A 19,032-nucleotide genomic window follows, 5' to 3' on the forward strand; every position below is an offset into this window, starting at 1 on the left:
CTTACTGTTTGCAGGATTTTAGGAATGGTTGTGATTTGGGGGTGGGGAGAGGTTGGTAACACCGGGAGAAGTGTGGGAGCTGATCTTGACGATTTATACCCCGAGAACCTTTCTGTGGCCTAGTGGAGACACAACACCTGCTACGTGGAAATGACCATTTGTATTGCGACTGCTTAATCAGCTGAGAAAGCAGAGCGGCAGTCACGCTGTCTGCCTTGTGACATGCTTTGGTGTTTCAGTCTTGGTGTTCTGATTTGAACATTTGCTTCAGGCAGAACTAGGAAACCGTCCTTGGCAGGCCTTTGCCTGTGCCCTGCCCTGCCCTGCCCTGGCTCTCCTCAGGGTCCTCCTGTGTCCCCGTGTCCGACTTCCTCTCGTTTTCTCTGTCCGTCCCTGAACAGTGTCTCTCTGTATACAACACGGGACACTTGTCGGCAGCAGGTGCCTCTCCTGCACATTTCACAGCAGCGGAGCGGGGAGCTGTGTGGACACCTCCTTCCGTTTCACTGCCGAGGGATATTCTATTGGACGGAGGCGCCACAGGTTGCCTTTTTTAGTCTAGTCGTCAGCTGATGGGTTTCCCTTTGTGTTGGATAATGAGCTTCCACTAATTTGCTGGTTTCATACTTCTTAAAGCTGTGAAAATCTCGTTTATTTCTAAATAAAATCTGCAGGAAACTTTTAGGACCTGCAGAGGCAGACAGGGTCTCTGAGACACTTTTGGCAAACAGGATTGTTCAGAAACAGAGCTTGAAAACTTCTACAAGCTCTCTGCCCCATCAGAGCCAGTGACACGGAAGAACTTTAGGTCCTGGTGACTTAGACAGAAAGAAGGAACAAAGACCCTGAGCCCCACTTCTTGCTGCGGCTTTTACCCGCTTCGCCGGCTTCTCTCCACACGCTGCCTGTCTCTATAGCTGCCTTCCTTCCCCGCCCTTACTTCTGCATCTTCCATCCGTTCCTCTGTCTTCCCTCCTTTCTACCTTGCTGGTCAGGGTCACTCATGACCAGCATGTGCCAAGTCCAGGAGACTCTTTGCTTTCAGGGGGCTCTTAGTAGCACTCACTGCCCCCCTTAAAGCCCCAGCTGCTGCGGTCCCCGCCACCTCGCTGTCCGGGTTCTCCCCTCCTGCGCTCTTCCTCCGCTCCTGGGCCACTTGAAGTGTGGTGTCCCCCATGGCTTTGGTTTATAGATGGTTCTGAAGGAGCAGCTCAGAGGTCTATACACAGTGGCCTGACTCCTAGCAGGTTAAAACAGTTCCACTGGAAGTTCTGTCAGTAGCACTGTGTTGGTGTTGTTTCCGTTGGTCTGTACGTCGAAGCGATGATAACTGGTCATTCGGCAGTCCCTCCGGTCCGAGTGACGTCTCGCTGTGCGTGCGCCCAGCTCATGGACGGCCGGGCGCCTGTCCTGTTCCTTCCTCTCTGTGGCCGTGCACGTGTTCCCACAAGAATGAATGCACTGTCCTGTTTTCTTGTGAGCTGAGCTACGTGCGTACCCCGAACACCGCCTGCTGATTTTCATTCTGTAATAAAGATAAAAATAGGTGGTGATCTCTTAACTTGTTCTCAGTTTACTTAGATTAGTCATCCTTGTATTTGATTGATTCTTACCTCTGGATTTCTTGATAAGTCTTGTTTTTTAACTAATATCACTTCAAATATCTGTTTAAAAAATCTGAAGCGCACAGTCACATTTAAAAGATACTTGTTTTATAGGAAATGAGGCAACACGATGTGCAGGAACTGAATCGGATTCTCTTTAGTGCTTTGGAAACTTCTTTAGTCGGGACCTCCGGCCATGACCTCATCAATCGCCTCTATCACGGAACCGTTGTTAACCAGGTTGTTTGTAAAGAATGTAAGAATGTCAGTGAAAAGCAGGTGAATATGCAAGAATATTTTAGTAATAAGTTACTTCGTTAAGTATAAATCACGTCATTAGATGTATAACCTCTAGTACCATGTGACAATTAAAGTGTCTGTTACTAGAAATCACTTTATTGTTTGTTTGCTTTTTATACTCTAGCTACATCTACGTCATAAATTTATAATCCAGGCTTCTCCATGTGAACTGAAAGAAGCAGATACCTAAAACACAGTTTTACAGTTTTATTCAGTACTCTAATATTTAGAAAATAGAATTGGGATGTTTACAAGTAGAGGTCTGTGGCCTCATAAGGAAAGCGACTTCATCATGGTTAGTGGTTAGAGTATTATCGATTTAATTAGAGGAGTAGTAAAAATAAAGTATTGACAAACATCCGTAATTAAATATTGGATTTAGTTTATTGTCTTTGAGAAAGTTCATTTGTGTGTGCTTATGTTTAAATATTATACATGTTTAAATATGTTTATATATCAGATATATACAGAAAGCCATTGTAATTGGGTTTAAACTCCATATAACCTTCAGTTCCTGTCATGACACAGATTGCCCATTTAGTCTAATTGGAAATTGGAAATTTGTTCATGTAAGTCAGGGGTAGTCAACCTTTTTATACCTGCTGCCCACTTTTGTATCTCTGTTAGTAGTGAAATTTTCTAACCGCCCACCGATTCCACAGTAATAGCGATTTATAGAGTAGGGAAGTAACTTTACTTTATAAAATTTATAAAGTAGAGTTACAGCAAGTTAAAGCATATAATAATAATTACTTACCAAGTACTTTATGTCGGATTTTCGCTAAGTGTGGCAGAATAAATCTTTATAAAACAACTTACTATAGTTAAATCTATCTTTTTATTTATACTTTGGTTGCTCCGCTACTGCCCACCATGAAAGCTGGATCGCCCACTAGGGGGCGGTAGGGACCAGGTTGACTACCACTGATATAAACCATCTTCATTTGTTCTACTGGTCGTAGACAGCAAATGATTTTACCTGCATCGTTGTCCTTTAATAGAAATCTTGTGTTATGACAGGAAGGACAGAAAGTTTTCTGTATGTAACTGTATGAGTAAAAAATTAAATTTTATTTTCTAAATGTTGAATTAATTGCCTTTTTAAAAAAATATGTATTTTTTTTCTTTTTCTATTTTTTATGAGCACTAGTGATGAAAGATACTTTTAGACCCTTATTGCCTGTGCTGATAGGTTTGGCCCTACCTAATTTGGAAATATTAAGCTGTATGTGTCTTTGAATTAGTGTATGATTGACTTAACTATACTGATAATTCACAGACTAATTTCAAACCATATATATCAATATATAAAGGCACATGATAAATTACAGACATGAACTTTTCACCTACCTATATTATAAACCACATATCTATTGTTACTTTTGTAACTTTAGATTTCCACCACGAACTGACTAGAACTTTTATTTTACAGTCCCTATAATCCCTTTAGTGCCGTTAAAGCTAAATAAATATTCTTTAAACTTGTCAGATTTTAAGTGTTTATTACTAGAAACATGTAGTAAATCAAATGTAGTTATAATGGAATTTGTAGACTCCCGTTTTGCAGAATATCCTCTTCTTAATTTTCATGAGAATACATTCTTTCCTGGTTCAAATTAATTTTTTTCTTAGAACTTCCTCAGAGTGTCTTAAACCAGCGTGGGCTGGAGATGGGAGGCAGATTCCCGTTGGAGTCGCAGCCCCGCCGGCCTTCTAGTCCAGGCTCAGCACCACAAAGCTGCGCGCGCTGCTGTCAGATGGGAGCACGCCGGTTTGTTGCACTCCTCATAAAATAGGCTTTATTGCATTTACAGTTTACAGTGAACTCGTAAACTGGGTCCTGACATCGTTTAAGCTCAGTTACAGTTTGCTTTAGGAAAGGGAATTTGGTGGTGTGAATTTCAGTGTCTGATGAGGAGAGCTGTATCTTCGTGTGTACAGTGTTTTAGGAAAACATTATCTGATTGTTCCCAGTATGTATGCGCATTGGTGGTGTATACGTGACCTTCTGTGAAATTGTTATTTTGGTATTGTATTTGTGTGTATTTCAGGAAGACTTCTTAGATCTAACAGTAGCAGTCAAAAACGTATCAGGTTTGGAAGATGCTCTCTGGAACATGTATGTGGAAGAGGAAGTTTTTGACTCTGACAACTTGTACCACTGTGGGACTTGTGACAGGCTGGTGAGAGCAGCGAAGGTACAGACAGACACACTCTGCCTCTCCGTAGGTGCCCACTGAGTGGTTGGTGACGGGAAGCCTGCCAGGCAAGGTCCGTGTGTTGGGAGGAGCCCGAAGACACACATGAAGCCCTTAGTACTGAGGAACGGAAACGCGTTTACGTTATACAGCTCTGCATTGTAATTTTCAATAGTAAAGAATTTGTTAAGCTTTCAACCCAATAGTTCTCTCAACTTCTTTCCCAGGAAAAATTTGTACCTCAATGTTTCTTTCTTTCTTTTTTTTTTTTTTTTAAGAGAGAAAGGGACAGACAGACAGGAAGGGAGAGATGAGAAGCATCAGCTTAGTTGCAGCACCTTAGTTCATTGATTGTTTTTTTTTTTTTTTAAGAGAGAAAGGGACAGACAGACAGGAAGGGAGAGATGAGAAGCATCAGCTTAGTTGCAGCACCTTAGTTCATTGATTGTTTCTCATACGTGCCTTGACTGGGGGGCTCCAGCTGAGCCAGTGATCCGTGTTCAAGCCACTAACCTTGGGCTCAAGCCAGTGTCCATGGGGTCATGTCTATGATCCCACGCTCAAGCCACCGACCCCGTGTTCAAGCTGGTGAGCCAGTACTCAAGCCGGCCGGTGACCTCAGGGTTTTGAACCTGGGTCCTCAGAGTTGCAGGCCAATGCTCTACCCACTGCACCACCACCTGGTCAGGCCTCAGTGTATCTTAAATACACCTTTTGTTGATAAACTCCCCACCATACTTGCTTTTTCAAATTGCCATTATGAAGAAGGTAATATGGATTTATGTCTGCCAACTAAGAAGCTTGTTGGACTCTCTTTGTCTGCTACTCTAAAAATAGCTAGCTTTCTTCATTGCTACACATGCAGTTATTTTACAGTATCGATACATTGTTTGCTTATGTACTTTGTATTTCACCTTTGGCATTACAACTACAGTCTTAACAAAATAAATATAAAATTCAGAGCATAAAAAGTCTTGGAAAGATACTTAACTACATTCTTAGTTTTAGTTTGACTCAATTTGCACATTAGTAAAACGAACCTTTTGCTAAACAAAAGCAGCTCTTTCATGTCCCTTTTATATCGTTGGTTTAATTCTTTTTTAGTGGAAATGTTTTGAACTTGATACTTGAAAAAATTACATTCTATTCTGGTTGCATTAGATTGATTGCATCCTGAATCTTGGTGTCGCTGTACCGCCTCAGTTAATGCAGATTTCCCTGTCCGGAGCAGTCATCTTTCTCAGCCGCATTGTAGTTGAGTTACTCAGTTGTTTTAGATGTATTTTTTCGAGCTCGTTCAAAAATCTGCTGTGTGGTTAAATCACTTTTTATCATTTAACTTCTTTTTATTATCCACTTGATTTGTAGGATTGCTGTTTTATTTTTAGGAATGTTAGATATTTGTGATCTGGGGTCATTTTATATATGGGGAAGGATTTTTTGCCCCCCCCCCCACATGCCATTAGTACAAAGGGGTTGGGAAAAGGTGGTGACTTTTAAACAAAAAGCAGCTTAATTTCATGATTTGTATTAAAGCAAGGAATTAAGAAAAGTTTTTTTTACCAGTTTTGAAGAACAGTAACTAAAACACCAGTCTGTGGATCTTAACATTTGGGGAGTTAGGACACTTTTGAAGGTTGAAGAAAGCTGGATTTTCTCTTCAGAAAAATATATAAATGTGCAATTTTCATGTAATTTCCAGGGTCGGGATCCATTGAAACGCTCCTGAGGCCCTGGAGTAAGAGCTCCAGTTCTTGGGAAATGAAAAGACGGTGGAAGGCCCGGATTTGGGCAGGAAACCCTGTTAGAGAGGGAACGCCCAGTTAGGACATGCTTCTTCAGGAAGCTTTGATCTTAGGGGGTGAACACTAAAAACATAAGATCGGGTCGTTACTGTGTAGGTGTAAGCGTAAACGAGTGATCACCATTAGTCCTATGAACTAGATGAGTTTATACCAAGGGCTATCTATATTCAGTCCATATGATGAGCTTGTGATTTAAGGACATACTTCTTTTATTGTATCATAACTTGCCTTTTTATATGTTCAGAAACATTATGTATTCTTCTCTATAAACTGCTTTTTAAAAACCTAAACAATCTTTTCTTTTTAACAGTCAGCCAAATTACGTAAGCTGCCGCCCTTTCTTACTGTTTCGTTATTAAGATTTAATTTTGATTTTGTGAAGTGTGAACGGTACAAGGAAACCAGCTGTTATACATTCCCTCTCCGGATCAATCTGAAGCCTTTTTGTGAACAGGTTTGAACTCTTTTATTTTCCAATTCTTTTTTTTCCCCTTCTCGGGGTTGAACCCAAAAACCAACCTGGTCTCAGTTGACCTGTTACAGTCTCGGCCTTGGTGCTATGCTGTGTCCCATGCGCTGTGGGGCGCGAAGCAGCGTCCCTGGCTCTATCTGCTAGGTGACAGCAGCATCCTCCCCTAGTGACAGAAGTGTCTTCAGACTTTGTCACATGTCCGTGCCTTCTGGGGGCAGGGCAGCGGGTAGAATTACTTCCAGCGAGAACCACTGGCTCCTTACAGTCCCTTTGAATTTCCAAGTAGGGATTTGTTCTCAGTTCTTTTTATTTAACTCTTCTTGATTGCCACAGTAGGTTTTGTTAACGTCCATCATCTCATACAGGAAAATGTTTGTCCTTTTCTTTTTTCTTTTTTCTTTTTTTTTTTTTTTGCATTTCTCTGAAGCTGGAAACGGGGAGGCAGTCAGACAGACTCCCACATGTGCCCGACCAGGATCCACCTGGCACGCCCACCAGGGGGTGATGCTCTGCCCATCTGGGGCGTCGCTCTGTCGGGACCAGAGCCATTCTAGTGCCTGGGGCAGAGGCCATGGAGCCATCCCCAGCGCCCGGGCCATCTTTTACTCCAATGGAGCCTTGGCTGCAGTAGGGGAAGAGAGAGACAGAGAGGAAGGAGAGGGGGAGGGGTGGAGAAGCAGATGGGCGCCTCCCCTGTGTGCCCTGGCCGGAATCAAACCCGGGACTTCCGCACGCCAGGCTGACGCTCTACCACTGAGCCAACCGGCCAGGGCCCGTTTGTCATTTTCTACTAAGTAGTTTGTCCAACAATTTTAACATACTTTGAAATAACAAAACAAATAAATAAAACATTGAGCACTTCAGAATTATTTCATTTTGATGTCTGTATTAATGAAAAAAGAGATCACTTAGCATCTTTATATCTCTCTTGTCTTTTGCCTGAACCAGACATTTAAAAAATGCTGCTTACTTTAAAAGTATTATTTTTTAAGCAACCAAGATCCTCAGATAATTGGCACCCTTTCAAATAGCACCCAATATGCAAAATATCTCTTAAGCTCAAGTCGATTTTTCTTTAAATGCCCGTATAGGTGTTCATCTGTTGGGTCAGTCATAATTATAAAGTACATTAATTATAAAAAAGTTGAATCATAGAATTAAGAATCAAGATAAAAATCTGCCTGAGCTGTGGTGGCGCAGTGGATAAAGCGTTGACCTGGAACACTGAGGTCGCCAGTTTTAAACCCTGGGCTTGCCTGGTCAAGGCACATATGGGAGTTGATGCTTCCTGCTCCTCCTCCTCTTATCTCTTTCTCTATCTCTCCTCTCCTCTCTAAAATGAATAAAGAAAATAAAAAAAAAAAAGAAAAGCCTTTTCATTCCACTAACCTGCCTCTAAACAAAACCAGCTAGTATTCACAATTGCTAAATTCCTCTTGTATGCAGAGGACTGAAGTGTCAGGTGCAGTGACAGATAGTGGCTATGGCCTTGACTTGGAGGCATGTAACAAATCTAGTTGGAATATAGGAAAAATTCAGCTAAAGAGCATATTTATAGACCAGAAGAATAGGTATCGTACAAAGACAGGTTTGCTAAGACTGACAGATGACTCACTGATAGGGTAGTGTGCATTGGCTTATGTGATCTTAGCCACAGTACATAAAAACGGCATCTTGTTTGGGTTTATGTTTTCATGTTTAACCCAGATACAGAATTTGGTTGGGGTAATGTTTGGTATTGGATCAATGCTAGATAATTTTCTAAGAACTAGGAATTTTAAAATTTAAAGTCAAGTGTTCACACTTATTTTAATTTACCCTTAAATAATTATAATAAGCAGTGAAATTTTTATTAATTTCAATAGTTAAAATTCTTTTTCCCTTTGCTTATGTATCTTCTCGCTTTGTGTAAACTGTGTCAGTGTTTGTGTTCTTTTCTCTCATAGAGTGACCTGGAGGACTTGGAATATATGTACGACCTCTTCTCGGTTATTATTCACAAAGGTGGTTGCTATGGAGGACATTATCATGTGTACATTAAAGATGTCGATCATTTGGGAAACTGGCAACTTCAAGTGAGCACAGATACTAGTTTAGAAGTATATTTGAATGTTTTTTTCTTTTCTAGTCCTGTTATTGGTGAGGATAATGTTTTGCCATTTATTGTATGTTTATAGAATACTTTTAAAGGCATTGAAAGTTAGTATAGGTGGAAGTCTTGAATTTTTATTTCTAAATAATTTCACACTTACAGAAACATAACCAGCATAGTACAAACACTGCCTGTGCAGTCTTCACCTAGATTCTCCAGTTGTTAACATTTTGCCACATCTGTGCAAGCACAGACTCTTTGTGTACACACACATACACATAAACACACAGTTGACATTATGATTATTAGTGCTAAGCCATTTGAAATTAAGTGTACCCCTAACTACTTTGGTGCTTATCTCATGAAAACAAGGACATTCCTTTACATGAGTGCAGATCAGAACCAGGAGCTTCAATGCTGACAGGATGTTTTTATCTAACATGTCGTCTGTCCGTTTCACCAGGTGTCTGATCAGACTCTTTATCGCGTTCTTTCCCTCCTGTGGCGTCAAGCCCGGGGTCATGCGTTAGGCTCACTGAGCCTGTCGCTGAGGTCTCCTTCCCTCAGAATCACTCCGGAGCTTTCCGTCTGTCTCATGGCGCCAACCAAAGAGGAAGATTTCTTCCTCTGGGGGTGGGGGGCATTTTAATTTATTTTATTATTAATTTATTGGTGCGACACTGGTTAATGAAATGAGAGAGGTTTCAGGTGTACAGTTCTGTAGTACATCATCTATATATTGTTTTGTGTGTGCCCCTCTGAAGTTAAGTTTGTTTCTCATTTACATTGAACACTTCATTCTTCTCGGAATGGTTTCTTATGAATGGTTTGAGGGTTTTTTTTTTCTCATTTGAGTACCCAAATGCTCATTACCACTTATTGAATAATTCAGGTTTTGCCCACCAATGTACAATGCCATTCCTATTGTATCAATTGTTTATGTGTGAATCCATTTTGGGGCTCTTTTTTCTGTTCTTTTGTTCTTTTTCTCTGTTCCTTGGCAGATGCCGTGTTGTTAATTTCTGTAGATTTAGAAGAAGTCCTGATACCTGGTAGACAAGGACTCCCCGGGTGCTATTCTGCGGGGGTGGGTGCCTGTCCTGGCTTTTTTAAATTTTATTTTATTTATTCATTTTTTTTAGAGAGGAGAGAGACAGAGAGGGAGAGAGAGAGAAGGGGGGAGGAGCTGGAAGCATCAACTCCCATATGTGCCTTGACCATGCAAGCCGAGGGTTTCAAACCGGCGACCTCAGCATTTCCAGGTCGACGCTTTATCCACTGCGCCACCACAGGTCAGGCCCTGTCCTGGCTTTGATGCTCCTATGAACACTTCTAGAATCAGCTTGTCAGTATTCTTTCTCTCACACACACACATAGTGGGGGTTTTAATCTACATATAAAAACAATGTGTCTTCATTTTTTAGAGATTCTATAATGTTTCATTAAAAAAGTTTTATAATATTTTCAAGAAAAAAACTTGCAGAAGTTCTGAGGAAAAACCCAAACTGAGAATCTAGTTCCAATTATTTGCAGTTATTTGCAATTATATCACCCACCAACCCCAAGCTCTCAATCAGTTTTTTAAATGTAACTAAAGCAGTTAAATGTAATATACAGACCATTATGGTAGGATGTAGAATGCTTAGAACATATCATTCTGATTATCAGATAGGTAATAGTGTTAATGAATAGTTGCTCACATGTAGTACTATGGCTTCTCTTGGTGCCAGCGAACTTCAAGATGCACATTTGTTGACGTTCAGTTTGCTTTTCATAACATCTGTGTATTTCTGATGCTCCGTCAGTTGGACTTGGAATGTATTGCGAGATGTGTATGTTTCCTATAGTTTGGATATTAGAAAAGCCAAACTGTTCTACCAGGAAAATGTTTACCAGGGTGATGTTCTCTGTGGCTAGATCTGTACTTTGTATTTTCAAACTGTCTGTGGCCAGTGTATGGAAATGCAGTTAATTTTAGCATACTGATTCTATAGCCAGCATCTTGCTAAGTCTTCTTAGGTTGTAGGTGTCTTTGGGCAAAGACAGTCTGTGCACGTCTTCCAGTCCTTCACCTTCCATTTCTGTCATTGCTAGAGCTCCGGTTCTGGGCTGAGCAAGCCGTACAAGCCTCACTCTCAGACGCTTGTGCCTCATCTGTCAGGTCACCAGGGTGCTGGGCACATCGCGCTCAGATGGAGTGACGCTTCTCCTCTGGTTTTGTGCAGCCCTCCGTGTGTCCATGCTGAGTGTGAGCTGATCTCACCGTGTGACCTTCCTTCCCTCATTGTCCCGTTTCCAGGGCCCTGGAGCAGCGTGTTTGTGTTCTGTACAGCATCCTCTCCACCTTCTCCCGCAGTTGTGTTTGCTTTCTTCCCCATTCTCTCTAGAAGATGGGCTTGCAGCCTTTATTCCATTCTGATAGGAGCTTGTGAGCAGGGCTGATCTGTATTTATTATCCTCTTCATTTACTTTTCCCTGCCTCACCCATTGTAGTTCTCTCCTTGTTCTTGTTTATTTTCCTCCCGCTATGCCTCCATCTGTTGTCTCCTTTTTCCAGCGTCACCATGTCTCTGTTCAGCCTTGGACAGCGTGCTGTCCTCTGCCAGCTCTGCCTCCACTGTGGCGAGTTCTCCGCCTCCTGTGGCTGCTGCAGTTTGTCCTCAGCTGGGCCAGATCTCAGGCACTCTTAGCTGGTGGGATTTATCCTCAGCCCTTTGGCGCATAAAATATTTATTCGCAGTCTCATCTTCCAGCGTGCCGTTGAGGCCACACACGGAGAGGGGGCGTCACGCTGCAGTGAGGCAGTGTGTCTCAAGGGTCCACCTTGCTTCTGGGTTGTGGTTCCGGCTGTGTCTGCAGTTCCGTGCTCCCTCCTTCAGACTCGGGCCGTCTTTTCTAGCCGGGCCGGGCTCCTCCGGGCCTCTGACGTGGCTCGGGAGGGCAGGTGGGCCTACTGCCGTTGGGCTTTGCTCTCCGCACTGCTTTTCCGTTCCCTCCTATGGTCGATCCCTGGGCTTGGTCTCCGGGACCCTGTCGGGTCTGAGCGCATGTTGGGAGCCCGTGTCACCACCACGGGGGGGGGGGGGGGGGGGGGGTGCAGCTGGCAGCCTCGTCTCTGCACCTCCCTGCTGGTCCCCCTTGCCTGAGGCCAAGGGTTTTCCTCCTGTTCCCCAGCTAGCTCAGCATGTGTTTAGTGCAAGGTTTTTGTTTCTGTCTTATTTCATCTAGCATTTTTATTGATAGTAATTTTACAGCAGGACGGTTGTATTTAGTCTGCCATATTGTTCTACTGTTTATTCACAATTTTTGTCTTGTGATAATTGTTTAGGTCAATTTAAATATATGGTTTTAAGCCAATTTAAAATACTTTTGCAAGATGACATGTATGAAAAAATAAATCAATAAAAGTGCCATATTAGGAATTTTGACACGTTCCCAGTAACTTTATAGAATGGGGTTGAAAACGGGGGGTCAGAAGCAGAGGGAAGTGTTTGAGCTGAGCTTGCAAAGGGGGCTCAGATTTTGTTAGGCCGACACAAGAGGACACATTGGACGAAGACCAGAAGGTGTTCTGAGCAGAATGATGCTGAAGGCCGGCAGGGCGGAACGCGCTGAGCGGAAGGTGCCACGGCTCCCGGTGCCGTGGGCTTGAACCACTCGCTGTTCTCATTGTAGAAGAGGCCGGAGCGGTTAAAACGGCTGTCTGGGCTTATTCCGCCTGACCTGGAAGCCAAAGTCCTGGACACATTGTATTGTTTTTATTGTCATTTCTCCATCATGAAACCTCCATAGCGTAAATGTTCCTATTTTGTAAATTACCTTTTAAGGGATTAGTGAGAGAACCTTTTTTTTTTTTTTTAATTTTTAAAAATGCTTTTATTTTCAATTTTAGCTTACATCCCATTTTATTTTGTATTAGTTTTTAAGTGTACCATATAGTGGGTGGACAATCTATACACAGGATTCCCCTTTGTGATAGAAACTTTTAATTTTTTACTTTCCTAGGAGAAAAAGAGTCAACCAGATGTGAATTTGGAAGGTGTTCAGAATGAAGATCCACTGATGCTTCTAAAAGCAATCTTATCCGAGGTAGAGTGAGTGTGTGCGCGCGTGCGTGTCAGATGTATGGAAATGGGGCTGATGTCTACGGCCATACCACCCTGAACGGCCTGATCTCACCTGATCTCGGAGAGTGACTTGGTAGACCTGATACTGTCTTTTTCTTCTGGCTGTTATGTCTGTTTTTAAACTTTTCTTCTATTGGAAAGTTTCTGGTTCTAAAGAAAACATATAATCATGGTAGAATACTTGAGAGAGAAAGAAAACTAGAAACTGTGTGAAGAAAGTAAGTGTGAATAAAGCAAACGCTCAGTCACTGGTGACACTGACGTGTGCTCTCTGCGTTCCGTCTCCTTCCTGTTTGTGCACGTCTGTTGGGAGTGGGTTGGGGTGTCTTTGGGATTACTATTGTCATTTTAAATAGAATTGGGATTCACTTACCATGCTATGTATTTTAGAGCTTACCGTTTCCTGCAGTGTTCTTTAACAGTCGTAGGACCTAAAGTTATGTCCCCCTTTTTCACTCCTTATATTGGTAACACCTCACGTAGGTGACTTTTAATGTTTGCTCAGCACCCTGTTGTAATGATGGTAGGTTTCCTTTCATTTATTTATTCATTTTCAATAAACAGTTTTTTTATAGTTCTTTCCTGAGAACTAAGCTGAGTCCCTTAACCGGATTGGTCTGTGGTCACTGTATTAGTCTGCTAGGGTTGTCATAACAAAATACTTGTTATGGGTGGCTTGAAGGAACAGAAATTTATTTTCTCACAGCTCTGGAGGCTGGAAGTCCAACATCCAGGAATTGGCAGGTTTGCTTTCTTCTGAGGCCTCTCTCCGTGGCTGGTCGAGGGCTGCCTTCCCCCGTGTCCTCACAGGCCTTCTGTGCACGTGCATCTCTGGTGTCTGTGGGTGTCCAGATTTCCTCTTCAGGACACCAGTCAGATTGGGCTAGGGTGCACACTGTGGCCTCATTTTAACTTTTAAAGGCCCTATCCAAAAATAGTCACAGTTGAAATTTTGAGGGTTAAAGATTCAATATAGGAATTTTAGTGATGGTAGGGGACATATTTCACCCTGTATTGGTCACTTTTTACCCTCTGTTAGAACTTCTTTATATTTAAATATTTCTTCTAAAAATCCCACATAATATGAGAAATTTACTAAACCTCAGGATGCTCTTTGGATATTGCTCCTTAAATGTTTAAAATTGGCACATGGAACGTGGCAAAGTTCAAGTGTTTTAAACTGATGTTTAATTTACTTTTTACAAAACTTTTTATTTTGAAGTAATTATGATGGATCTACTTACATGTTTGCTGTTAGAAGCACCTTTAATTCTGTTGGTCCCTTTGAACTTATTGTTACTGTTATATCTCATCAGATTTTCTTCAATGACTTTGTCTTTCTTTCACAAGGAGGAGAGTAATCTAATTCTTGTTGATCAGCTGGGCCAGAAACTTCTGAAAAAGACAGGAGTATCTTGGAACAAGAAGTACAGAAAACAGTATGGACCGCTGCGAAAGGTAATACATGACATTCTTACAGAATGCCCTTTGCCCAGGAAACTATTATCCCAGCAATGCAGACTCCTTTGCAGAAGGAAATTTAAATTATGTGAAAATAAAATCAGTGTTTTTGTTTAATGCTTAGAATTCAGTTAACTTACTTATTAAGTATTAATTAAATTAAGTAATTTATTATAGAATCAAGAAGTAAGCAAAAGAGGGAAGGCTTTTTAATCACAACAGCAAAGAAGAGTCACAAAGTTCATACCCTAACACCATTTTACTCAGAGAAATATCTTCAGGTATTCACCTACATTTCACATGATCTTTCTTTTACACATGCACAGTTCTGGTAAACTTGGTGGTCTGGTTTCCTAGGCTGTAAAATCAGATGCAAGAACTGGTACTGCCAGAAGTAAGAGATAACTCGACCGAAAACAAGCAGAGCAGCAGAACACATAGTGCATGACTCAGGGCTGTTTCTTACGGGAGCAGAGAGCTCACTCACTTCAGGGAGTGCTCAGGTGCGTCTTTAAGTCAGATCACAGTTCATAAGTGAATGTAGCTTAGTGACCGGAGTTCATGGAACGTTTTACGGTCTTCATTTTAATTTTAATTTTTTTTTTTTTTTTTGTATTTTTCCAAAGTTGGAAACGGGGAGGCAGTCAGACAGACTCCCGCATGCGCCCGACCGGGATCCACCCAGCATGCCCACCAGGGGGCGATGCTCTGCCCATCTTGGGGCATCGCTCTGCCACAATCAGAGCCATTCTAGCGCCTGAGGCAGAGGCCACAGAGCCATCCTCAGTGCCCGGGCAAACTTTGCTCCAATGGAGCCTTAGCTGCGGAAGGGGAAGAGAGAGACAGAAAGGAAGGAGAAGGGGAGGGGTGGAGAAGCAGATGGACGCTTCTCCTGTGTGCCCTGGCTGGGAATCGAACCCAGGACTTCTGCACGCCAGGCCAACGCTCCACCACTGAGCCAACCGGCCAAGCCAACGTCTTCATTTTAAATGATTAGGTCAGTGTCTCAGTGTTAAGTTTGAGGAAGTTAGCTTTTATTCATCCTTGACTGATGGTTTCATCTTGGGGTTGAATTTTTATCAAATGCAATTTTTTTTACATACTGGAAGGATCACATCGTTTTTCTCTTTTATTCTGTTAATATGGAGTGCATCTTCCTTAAGGAACAAAGCATCAGCTCTCCTGGGAAGTAGCCTCTGCTTGCAGTGCCATCTCTCAACTCAGCCTCTAGAGCAGTGCTTTTTGTGGTTCAACACATGCTTTTAAAGCTATAAATTTCCTTCTAATCACAATTCAGCTATACCTAAATTTGACGTGTTTTCATTATCATTTAGTTCAAAATATTTTGTCATTGCCTTGTGATTCTTTCCTTGACCACAGTATTTTGGAAGTGTGTTGCTTAATTTCCCAATATGTGGAGGATTTCTGGTTATCTTTTTGTTATATCTATAAGTTGATTTCTGGTTGATTCCCTTGTGCTTGGAGAACACGCGATGACTGTAGTATCCTTGGGTTTATTGAGGCTCTGCTTGACTTCCCTGCCCTGTGCACTGATACGGACTGAGAGGCAGTGTGTTTATGTGGAGCTCATCGAGCTTGCTTCTCTTTCTTTGAAGGATTATGCTTCCTCCACTTTAGACTTGCTTTTGGTTGCTCTGCAAAGAGTTTTCCTTACTTTATCTAGAGGTTGGCATTTTTATCAGGAGGGCCAGTTCAGTGGCAGTTCTCCTCCGGTACTGGGAGCAGACTGCACTGAAGTGTGCAGCCTAGAAGGATTACCCCTCACCTACCCAACAAATTAAAAGTTGGCTATACAGTAAGTTCACTCACTACTCACAGGTTTCAAATTGTTGATCTTTTATTGCACCTAAACAGGTTAGCTACAAAACTATTTTACCACCTGTTGTACAGTGTTATATACATGTCATATACCGCATGCCCTTCTATCTGTGATAAGATAATACTTGATGTGAAAGATGCATGACCACACAGTATTTCTTCCCAAGAGAAGGCGTTCGCCTTCCTTTCCATGATGGTGGCTGGGCTCAGCCAGTGTTATGTGTACCTGCCAGGTACTTTCCTGTATAACGGAGAGGAGAGAAGGCAGGGAGAAGGGGTGGGCAGGGGGGACAGAACAGTGTCTTCTTCCTGACCCTTCAGCCGGAGGAGCCTGCGAAATGGTCTTTGGATTAATGCTTAAGCCTGTGTACGCTGCAGTTTCCCAAGTTAGCTGCCAGCTACCAGGACAGAACACAGTCAAGGTAGTTAATGTTGAACAATAATTAGGCTCAATTACTACCTTAATCCAGAAGAGTTTGTCTGAGTCACTAGTTTTGAAATTTTCTTCTCTAAGGCTTCACTGTGCTATTGTCTTTGTTTTGTGCTTTGTTTAGATTGTTTTTAAATATTTCAAGACTGTTTGTTCTACCTAATCTGTTCCTGTAAAGTACTTTTTTAAAAATAGCATTATTGAGGTACAATTAAAATATTTTTAGATTGTGACATGACAACATTCTTTCATGATGTAACAGATTATTTATCAGAGAGAACTCTGATTTTTTAGAGAGAAAGAGAGAAGCATCAACTCATAGTTGTCTATTGATTGCTTCTTATATATGCCTTGACTGGGAGCTCAAGCTGAGCCAGTGAACCTGGACTCAACCTGAAACCTTGGGCTTCCAGCCGGAGACCTTGGATCATGTTGATGATCCTGCACTCAGTCTTGTGACCCTGCCCTCGAGCTGGCAAGCCCATGCTCAAGCCCAGGACTTCGGGGGTTTGAGCCAGGGGCCTCAGCATCCTGCGGCTCTATCCACTGCACTACCACACTCAGGCAGAACTCTGGTTTTTGTTAAATGTTTTATTATGGCCCAAATGAATTTTTTTCATCCTAGCTGGCCAGGCCAAAAATAAAGGTCAAGTTAAAATATCTAATAACAAAAAGGAAGATGAAAGATTTTAAAAATAATTTCTACTTAAAAGAAAATTGTTAACCTAATATTTGGTTTTTGTTTCTGTCTAGTTCTTACAGCTTCATTCTCAGCTATTTCTACTCAGTTCAGATAAAAATACAGTTAGTCTGTTGAAGAACTGTTCTCTGCAGGCTGAGTCTGATTTCCAAAGGAAGGAGCAACAGATTTTCAAGACACTTAATTCGGAATCTCCAGGATTGAACGATGGACCATCCTGCCCCCACTGGTTTGATATAAATGATTCCAAGGTCCAGCCCATTGAGGAAAAAGATATTGAGCAGCAATTTCAGGGCAAAGAGAGTGCCTACATGTTATTTTACCGGAAGTCCCAGCTGCAGAGACCCCCCGAAGGTATGGAAAGAAAAATGTTCCTGTTTGTTTAGGTTGATGACTTTAAAATATAAATATTAAATGTGATTTGGGCCCTGGCTGGTTGACTCAGTGGTAGAGCAGAAGTCCCGGGTTTGATTCCCAGCTAGGGCACACAGGAGAAGCGCCCATCTGCTCCTCCACCCCTCCCCCTCTCCTTCCTCTCTGTCTCTCTCTTCCCCTCCCGCAGCCAAGGCTCCATTGGAGCAAAGATGGCCCGGGCGCTGGGGATGGCTCCATGGCCTCTGCCCCAGGCACTAGAATGGCTCTGGTCGCAACAGAGCAACGCCCCGGATGAGCAGAGCATCGCCCCCTGGTGGGCGTGCCGGGTGGATCCCGGTCGGGCGCATTCGGGAGTCTGACTGCCTCCCTGTTTCCAACTTCAGAAAAATACAAAAAGAAAAAAAATGTATTGTTACCCTTTTAAAAGGAGGTTTACTCTTGGAACGTTTAAAAACACAGTATTTTTAAGCTAAAGTAAGAAATACATGATGCCAAAAGAAACCCAACAGTATGTTATATTTATTTTTTATTTTTTATTTTTTTGTATTTTTCTGAAGTTGGAAACCAGGAGGCAGTCAGACAGACTCCCGCATGCGCCTGACCGGGATCCACCCGGCATGCCCACCAGGGGGCGATGCTCCGCCCATCTGGGGCGTCGCTCTATTGCGACCAGAGCCATTCTAGCGCCTGAGGTAGAGGCCATAGACCCATCCCCAGCGCCCCGGCCATCTTTGCTCCAGTGGAGCCTCGGCTGTGGGAGGGGAAGAGAGAGACAGAGAGGAAGGAGAGGGGGAGGGGTGAAGAAGCAGATGGGCGCTTCTCCTGTGTGCCCTGGCCGGGAATCGAACCCGGGACTCCTGCACGCCAGTCCAACGCTCTACCACTGAGCCAACCGGCCAGGGCCTGTTATATTTTAAGTTCGTATTTTTCTACTAACGTAATTTCTTTTCCCAGCTCACACACACTGGACGAGTGGCTCTTGTGGGCGGGCACGTCCGAGTATGGCTGCCCGACCCCCAGGCTGAGCCCCATCGTTTGGTCATGTGGTGCCTTTGTGTTGTCAGTGGCCTTAGTCTTACTTCCCTACATCCCCTCCTACTTTCACTCCTGTTTCCTTTCTCTCAAGGGAATGTGTTTGTTCTCTGAGCCATTGAAGTATCTTTGAAGTACTCTTTCTTGAACCTTCTAAGAGAACTCATCCCAAGGAGATTAAATGTTGAGACTTACAGTGATAAATTTTTTAATTAAAGCCACTAACATGAATCAATCTGTAAGACTTTGATCACTTCACAAGGTCTACTCAAATGTAAAAAATCCTCACTAGGAAAGCTCTTTAGATGGAGACATATATGTGATTAGAGATGAGGATAGTTTTGTTAGAGGATGAGAATAATGATCATTTTTATAAAGACTAAGAATAAAGTGCCCTGGCTAGGTAGAGCATTGTCCCAAAGCACAGAGATTGCCAGTTTGCTCCCCGGCCAGGGCACAGACAGGAACAGATTGGTGTTCCTGTCGCTTTCTCACTCTATCTATCCCTTCCTCTGTCTAAGATCAGTTAAAAAAAAAAAGCAGTTAATACAGTCAAAGGAAATTAACTTTCTGCATCTGAAACAGTTACATAACCAG

The 19,032-nt window shown here is 42.5% G+C and overlaps 1 protein-coding gene across 6 annotated transcripts in view; it reads left to right on the forward strand.

The window, feature by feature from the left end:
- The window catches only part of USP40 (ubiquitin specific peptidase 40), a 75,727-nt gene that overhangs the window by 5,752 nt on the left and 50,943 nt on the right, over window positions 1-19,032 (forward strand). For 3 of the 6 annotated variants that reach the window (XR_010731849.1, XM_066278860.1, XM_066278862.1), the window contains exons 5-11: window positions 1,719-1,883; window positions 3,956-4,102; window positions 6,218-6,361; window positions 8,326-8,454; window positions 12,477-12,560; window positions 13,949-14,056; window positions 17,082-17,382. Coding sequence is in view for 4 of the 6 variants with exons in the window: in XM_066278860.1 (XP_066134957.1) it covers window positions 1,719-1,883; window positions 3,956-4,102; window positions 6,218-6,361; window positions 8,326-8,454; window positions 12,477-12,560; window positions 13,949-14,056; window positions 17,082-17,382 (1,078 nt within the window). In the remaining 2 variants the exon portion in view is untranslated. Of the gene's footprint in view, window positions 1-1,718; window positions 1,884-3,955; window positions 4,103-6,217; window positions 6,362-8,325; window positions 8,455-12,476; window positions 12,561-13,948; window positions 14,057-17,081; window positions 17,383-19,032 lie in introns of those variants that run through there. The other 3 variants (XM_066278863.1, XM_066278864.1, XM_066278865.1) reach the window with 3 other exon arrangements.

Source organism: Saccopteryx bilineata, chromosome 5 (assembly GCF_036850765.1).
Source record: "Saccopteryx bilineata isolate mSacBil1 chromosome 5, mSacBil1_pri_phased_curated, whole genome shotgun sequence".
Lineage (NCBI taxonomy): Eukaryota > Metazoa > Chordata > Mammalia > Chiroptera > Emballonuridae > Saccopteryx > Saccopteryx bilineata.